The sequence below is a fragment of the Anneissia japonica genome, unplaced genomic scaffold, assembly GCF_011630105.1.
Source record: "Anneissia japonica isolate Jap-2015-1 unplaced genomic scaffold, ASM1163010v1 scaffold288260_len165978_cov153, whole genome shotgun sequence".
Lineage (NCBI taxonomy): Eukaryota > Metazoa > Echinodermata > Crinoidea > Comatulida > Comatulidae > Anneissia > Anneissia japonica.
In genome coordinates this window covers 121,853-129,713 of record NW_022755101.1, presented here as the reverse complement: position 1 = coordinate 129,713, position 7,861 = coordinate 121,853, and the positions used below count along the sequence as shown (strand labels likewise).

At 36.5% G+C, this 7,861-nt stretch overlaps 1 protein-coding gene across 1 annotated transcript; it reads right to left on the bottom strand.

Moving 5' to 3' along the window:
* Nucleotides 1-539: 539 nt before the first annotated feature.
* Nucleotides 540-1,040, bottom strand: LOC117123336 (piggyBac transposable element-derived protein 3-like). The gene has a single exon (XM_033269226.1). The coding sequence runs from the start codon at nucleotides 1,038-1,040 to the stop codon at nucleotides 540-542; it is 501 nt and encodes a 166-aa protein (XP_033125117.1).
* Between the last annotated feature and the right edge of the window lie 6,821 nt (nucleotides 1,041-7,861).

Here is a 7,861-nt window from a genome sequence, read left to right as displayed (position 1 = left end):
TCGAATGGCAATCCCATAGTAATTCTGTAAAGCATTTATTTTTTGTTCACAACATGCATTTACAGCAGCTATAGATATCCATGATCCCCCAAAACAGTCTATGCCACCATTTTATTGACTTTCTGTCGACTCCATATACAATCCTCAACATATCTGCCTTATCAACCCCACCCATATGCGAATTATAGTCTGCTGCTAAGCTGCTGGACATACCACTTCCATCTTAGACCCGTCTATTAAGGCCAACTCAGACAGCGTCGGCCGACGCAGCCCGACCCGATTTATCGTCGGGGACAGTCTTAAGCCGTTGTGAGAAAATATTAAACACGTTTAATATTCTACTACGCGACTGCCCCCGACGCACACCATCGCGTCTGCGTTCAACTCACACAGACCCGACGTGACAACAAATCGCGTCGGGCTGCGTCGGCCGACGCTGTCTGAGTTGGCCTTTAGTGTCCTTTAAACACTTTTTGTTTCTGATCCATGGTAATTTGAAATGAACGGTATGGGTTTCTTTTCCAACCATTTGAAAACACTTATGCCATCTCGACTCTTTCTGTAATCAAATTCCCCCTATTTTTTAAGTTGTCTGTACGAATTGGGAGGTATTTGTGGTTTGATCTAATGGTCCCACATGCAAGAATACCATCATCCTTTATATTTTCCAGTAATGGCACAGATGCAAAATAATTGTCGAAGTAGACATTGTAACCTTTGCCCACAAGAGGTCTTGTTAGATCATGAATAACCTTATCCCCCTGACCGTAACTTTCAGGGTAAACAGTTTCCAGTACCCCATCACTCCCTTTCCCTTGGTACACAATAAATTGCCCAATGTAACCTAAATTGTCAGCCCTGCACCATAATTTATAACCCATTTTGATGGGCTTCATTGAATTGTATTGCTTGAGGCATGATCTTCCCTTGAATAGGATTGTACTCAATACATCAATACTTTGACTTTTATCCAGCTTGTATAACAGAGCAAAATTCTTATTTAGAGAACTGAATAATGGAATTACCTTCAGGGCATTCATGTTATGATTGACATATATAGATTTGAGAGAATGTCTCCAAATCTATTTTGAGACATGCAAATTGACACAAAGTTTAATTTCAAGTACGCATCACAAGACTAGTAATCTCTCCACGATAGCCCATTAGAAGATTAATCCCAATAAACCCTAGAAGTTCATTATCTTTTAATTGTTGAAAATGACGTCCCTTCTGGTTTGCATACAGGTTTGTTTGGAAGATTGTTGTTTCTTATTTCTTCGTCTAAAAAATTTCAAAAACACATCAGTATGTGAAATAGAGTCAGCAAACTCCTCTTTATTACATCCACCAGCATCTTGTGGAAAACCTGGGTTCCTTGTCACACTCTCAATTTTTTTTCACTGTCGGTTTTTTTTTATTTATCCCTGCATTTTTCCGAAGAACACTCAGTGGCTCATCATCACTGTCACTAGAATCTCCATCACTGGAATCACCATCTGTGGTATCACCATAAGTGGGATCACCATGACTCACATCACCATGAATACCATCTGAAAGATTTTTGGCTAATCTGCTATGTGGAATCAGAATCAGAATGGACTGGTTTTGTATCGTGTATTGGTTCATTTTGTAAGTCGGAAATTCCTGATAAAATTGTATTAAAAATGCTTTTTGCTGATTTAGACATTCTGCAAACAATAAACAAAATTAAATTTATACCTAACATTGTCTATTATATATTTTGTACTACTGCTGATATCTACCATATACCTACATGATGAATTGTATACCTAAAAATTTGGCGGGACTACAAAGTCCCGTAAAATGAATAACGATGATCGAATTGCAATTTTTTTGTTAAAAATATATGGTTATGCAGCCTGAAGGGACTATAAAGTCCCATCTTTAAAATCAATTATACATTCTACACTGTTACACCTATTTATTAGTTGAGCCATCAAAACAATCTATAATACTTTAATTGCAATTAGTAAAATGATGGTATACATACCATCATTTGAAAAGTTCGAATGTTAAGACAATTTTCCAAAAAAAAACCTTTTTTGATTTTCAGCTTTAAACATGTGCAGGCAGTACCCACCTGAATTGATTTTTATGAGACTATAGAGTCCCAAAAAAGGTCAAAAGTTGAACTTTCAAAAATCGCATTTCCCGCCGTTTTTTGATAAGAAGTTGTATTACAAAAAATAGGAACATGCATATTGTGAACAATTTGAGAACAAAATCAAATCGTCCAAATCAACAGACGGCCATTTTGAAAAACGCCCTAAAATGGGACTTTTCCCCCCATACCTGGGAGGTATATAGGAGCTATATTTAATCTAAATTGGTCCATCTTGCCAAATTCATTGAGAAATAAAGGTAATCCTAAAATTAGTTATGGATCTCATGAAAATGACTCTACTATAGTTTGATTCTTTGGGTAAATATTGGCTCTCTGATATAGGCAACTTAAGGTTCCCGAATCGTTTTACTTTATCAATATTGAGGGTTAACATGGTTACTTTTGAATTTTCTATAGGCCTATTATAGATTGATGAATTGTTGTATTGCAACACCAGATTATATATTGACTAAGAAAGATTTCTTTCCAATACATTTAGTCAAATTGGTGTTTTTTTTTTTTTTTTTTTTTTTTTTTTTTTTTATGTAGTAGAGATTTTGAATACTAGTAAAATAACATCAGCATGTTGGAATATCAGGATAGTAGGCCTACAGTGTTTTTCCAAAAGTATCTGTTTGGCAAAGTTCAAAGAAAACCATTAACGTTGGTTTTGGTGGATTCTTGTCTTTGGTCGGTTTTTGGATGAACACTTAGGTTGAATCGGTGTCAAGCAATCTCTCTCTACTGTAAAGATCGTTGTTGTAACTTAAACAACTGTGAACAGCATGAAAAGGAAGGAGAAATAAAAATACAGTTTAATAAAATCAAGTCGCCTGGTCCCTTATACTATATAGTGTTGCTTTAATAACAATAATTAAAAACAGTTTGAAAAGAATAATTGAAAAGCATTGTTAAAGCGATGAATGATGTTGAGCCTATGCACAATGGTATGGATAATCGCAACAACCAAGAAATCAATATAAATGTTAAACATTAAACAACTTTATGGCAACTATAGTTATTAGGCAGTTTTCGCCACACAACGTCAACCTTAACGTTAACGGATGAGGTCAAAATTTTATTCTTCTTGCGTTGCAGAGTACATTAATTTCAGGATTTTATGTGCTCAACGTATGTTAGTTACTGGTTTGCCTATGCACATTTTGATTTGTTTGTAAAAGAGGCGGAGTTATCGCGCTGCATGTTGGGTACTAACGTTAAAGTTAAGGTTGTCGTGCGGCAAAAACTACCTACTAAATCAATGGGGAAGGCAACACCTTCAGCTGGACCTGCAGGCCAGCTGATATGTATGCAGGCCCTAATAACCCTGTGTGGGTTATTAACAGTGTATAAACAGCACCTAGGCCTCTAGGCTAGGCACCTGCGTAGCCTAGCCCTACTGTAGGTACAGGTTTTTAAAAGGGAACTATAAAAATCTAGGCCTAGCTGGGTGGGCTAGAATAAGATGCCTGCGAAATGATCATTCAATGAAAATCATGTTGTTTTTGTTTTCCATCGATCGTCAGCAGTGTCACTCTCGCCTCCCTGTCGGTCAAGAAGGATTCACATGGTTGTTTGCTGTACCGACCCACACAGTGACACAGCAGACCTGGCACCGACACGATGTGTAACGGTCATAGGTATTACTACGCATGTGATATAATTGACTGGATTGTATTGCGGAGATAATTGTAAATAATTGAAAATTATAGCGATACAAAATAGTAACATATAAATGTTGAGAAAGACATAGTGGCTCATATCTTTGACAAAACACTGAAAGAGGCATGAATATCTGGAGCTACTTTGTTTAACGTGTATGCATCCTTCTGAAATGACATTGTGAAAAAGTGCCGGCCGGGACTAATTTCAATCAGTTTTTTTTAAATTATTTATTAATAAATGAAGCAATTTTGGAAAACACCACATAGCCTATTACAGTACCTGCCCATTACCAATCTGAACATTTGAGTGAAAATTTGGTTTAAATCTTCTCAGTAACAAAAGAGAAAATCTCGGACACACAAACCCCAATTTTCCTTTTATATATGTAGCGGGTGACCCCTACTTGAATTAAGCGAATCTGTCACTTAATTCGTCGTGGGGGCTCGGGTTCCAGTTACGCGCAGGCTCAGTCGCTAGATGTTTACATATATGGCCACAAATAAAACAAGAGGAACCTTTTCTAGTTATATACTTAATAATGATTTATTGGGCAATGGGGATTACAATAGGGACTTATAAGTTGGACCTAACCTAACCTAACAAACTACTCACGTAAGACCGTCGGCAATGCAGCGTACGCTTGTAGAAAGTAAAATAATAATAAATGCAAGAAGTCCAACAAAAATAGAGTTCAGAATATAGGCAAATCAGCGAGCTCCAATGATATAACAAAGTCAAAAAATCGCTTCCACTTTCAATCGTCTGGTTGCACTTGGTACCGGTAACTGTTAAAGCAAATCAAACTGTTCTTCTGATTCAAGTCAGGAAAAATAGTGGAACCAAAAGAGTAGTAATTCTTCTTCCTTTTTAATTCAGGAAGGTTTCCAATCGACAGCTTTCTGAAGAAGATTCACATTTATCCTAAGTCTATCCGACTATAGGACTATACTGTGGGCTGGAGTTCCGATCGGGATCTCTCAGTGTTCCTTCTTCTCTGTTGTGTCTTTTTCCTTCTTTCCTGTTCTTTTTGTTTCCTTGGAGATGCTGGGTATATGTAGGGGATCTGGCTCCACCCTACTCATTCGAATATTCAATTATCATTGGCCCTTTAGCCTCAGGCAACACCCACAGTCACTGTCCATTCCCGATTTCCAGTGTCCGGTCATACATCATTTGATGTTGACAAGACGTTTCCTTTACTTCCTCAGGTATGTCGACAGTATACCACCCAACTCTCGGGAGAGGGTTAGCTGGTGGTATCTACTTGACTATAGGAAATGGAATGTTCAATGGGTCATTAACCTACAGGCTAAAACAGTATTCCATTGTATAGCCTCTTTGGATAAGGGATACTGGATTATTATAAATAAATAATATAGAATAAATTTAAAGGTACTTAAGATTAACTAGAAAAATATACAAAAATACACCCTACTACATATATATAGATAGACAAAAATATAAACTTGATCTATATATGAAAGTATAATACATACACTAAGTATTAAAATACACGCCATCGTGTTGGAATTCAATATTTCGACATTAATTATGTCATCAGGAATGATGAATATTCCTGATGATGACATAATTAATGTTAAAATATTGAATCCCAGTAAAAATGTTTCTAAAAACAAATGTTCCTTATTATTTAAATTTGCTATCTTTTGGTATATAAAATGATAATTTTATGATATATTTTAGTGTATGTCAACTGTGAATAAATATGTAGTAAAATATGAAACAATTTTTTGTTCGGATTTTGTTGGACAGTTCAGAGTAGACATTTTTATATCTATTATTTCAACACATGTATCCATACAAAATACATGAAAATGATATATAGCATTGTTCCTTATTAAATTTTCTATCTTTTGGTATATAGATCATATTTTTATAAAAAAAAAAAAAAGTTTTATATATGAAAACTGAAGAAAAAGTAGAAGTTGTTTTGTTTTTTTGTCAGTTAGTCTAGAGAAAACATTTATTTGTGTATTTATTGTGATAGATGTGTTGAAATAATACATATACAATGATATATGATTAAGTTTTGATCATCCTTAGTCTGGCCTCCAGCTGATTAGAGACACACAAGCCCCACTACCACGTCAAGGTTGATGATCATAGTGAGGAACAGGTGGCACATGTTATGCGCCCCTTCAGACCAAAAAGCATAGAAACACAAGCAATTCACATAAGAATGGTATACAAACAAAAACATATTCAAACTAACTATTTATCTTATACTTACTGTTATACTTACTTTGAAGTGCAATCGGCATAGAGAAAAAAAAAGCAAATAAACATAAACATATTCAATTATATTATTTTGAATTAATTGAATATTTACATACCTTTGAAATACTCACAGTTTAGTGGTGGTACTCTGGGGTGCAATCTACTTTGTAATCGACGAGAGTGTGGTAGCGGGCAAAGCATGGTATGGCGCACATTGGCAGGTCACATTCCTTACATATGCAGTCGGTTTGATGGCGCTTCCCATTCCTATTTGAACACACTACGCAGTCAGGTTTGGATTACCTTCCAGCTGTTGTCTTCTTTTGGTTGAAGGCTGAAAAATGTCTCTCAGTTAGCCATGTTGGTGGACCCACTGATCTCCTCCCTGGAGATCGGCCCTTACTCGCTGACCAACACGGAAAGACCTGTAAATAATCAAAGCATTAATCCAACTTGCCTCTATAAGGTAAATGAATACCTTCTTCCACCATTTGAGGCTCCTGTGAATATGAAGATGTGTCCAACTCAATCTGTCAGCCTTGTCTACCCCTCCCATGTATTGTGTGTAAAATTCAATGGCACACGGCTTGGTAACTTCACGAAAGTTTGGTCCATGTTTTTCCCTTGTCCGCCTCTGAAAAGTCAAAGAATTATGCACAGAAGACATTAGTGTTACCTTTTTTGTGTTTGCTCTGTCCTTCCATGAAATGAAAAGTTGATTATTAGCATCAATCCTCTCAAAAACTGGAATTCCAGGAGCAGGGTTTGCCTGTTTGATGACGTCTGGTACTCCTACACGTTTGTTCTCAAGGCTCCGCATGCACCTAAACTTACACCTGCAAGGGATGAAAAAAGAGCTGTGGAAGAAAAATAATTATCCATGTACACATGATGTTTCTTACCTGTGATTGGTTCACACACCTTCATTACTGTCCTTTGTGTAGCACCAGGCCCATCTTCACCTCGACCGATATACAAATTCTGGTTGTACACATAACCAGTTCTGGAATCGGCCAAGGTCGACGCTGTCATCCCTCGTTTATGGTAGGTCTTCAAACTTGCCCTACCTTTGAAAGCAATAACACTTTCATCCAGTGATGAAACATTCCTAGATGGGTAAAAAGCACTTTGAAAATTAGTCATCAAATGTTCCATAAAAAATCTTACCTTGAATCCTTTGTCATAGTTTGGATCGTCTCGGGCAGGAGCAGCGTCGTTGTCAACAAGATGCACACATCGAAGAAGCAAGTTGAAACGATTCCTCGACATAATCGAGCGAAATCCAGGCTTTTTCATAAGCCATTGCTTAGACCAGTGCAACTCATAACTACCTCGCCTATCAAGACCTAAATCTAGAAGAATAGAAATAAAAGCACTTACCTCGTTGATGTCCGTGTTCCGCCAGTCTTTCATTACACCTATTACCTACCTGCATTTTGAGCAATAATCCTCTCCGCGTACCGGTTGGTCTCATCCACTATGAGCTGCAACAACTGATCGTCAATAAAATGGTGGAAGATGTCGAATATAGATAAATCCTCGTCATGTACCAAAGGTCCACAACGTTCAGTGAATTCACCTAAATATAATTATGATAATGATTAATTCAAAAGGCCTAAAGCAGATACAATAAAACAAAGACTCCCTATGAAACAAATAATCAGAATGGAAAATATTATAAAAAATAAAATAATAAAACAGCAAAGGTCTAATTTATGATAATAATGATACTAAATATTTCAGGTAAATACACAGTGGACGAAAGCTAGAGAATAAATTATACATTGTTAATCTCAAAAGTGTTGCTGTTATTTACTTTATATTGTTTTCTAT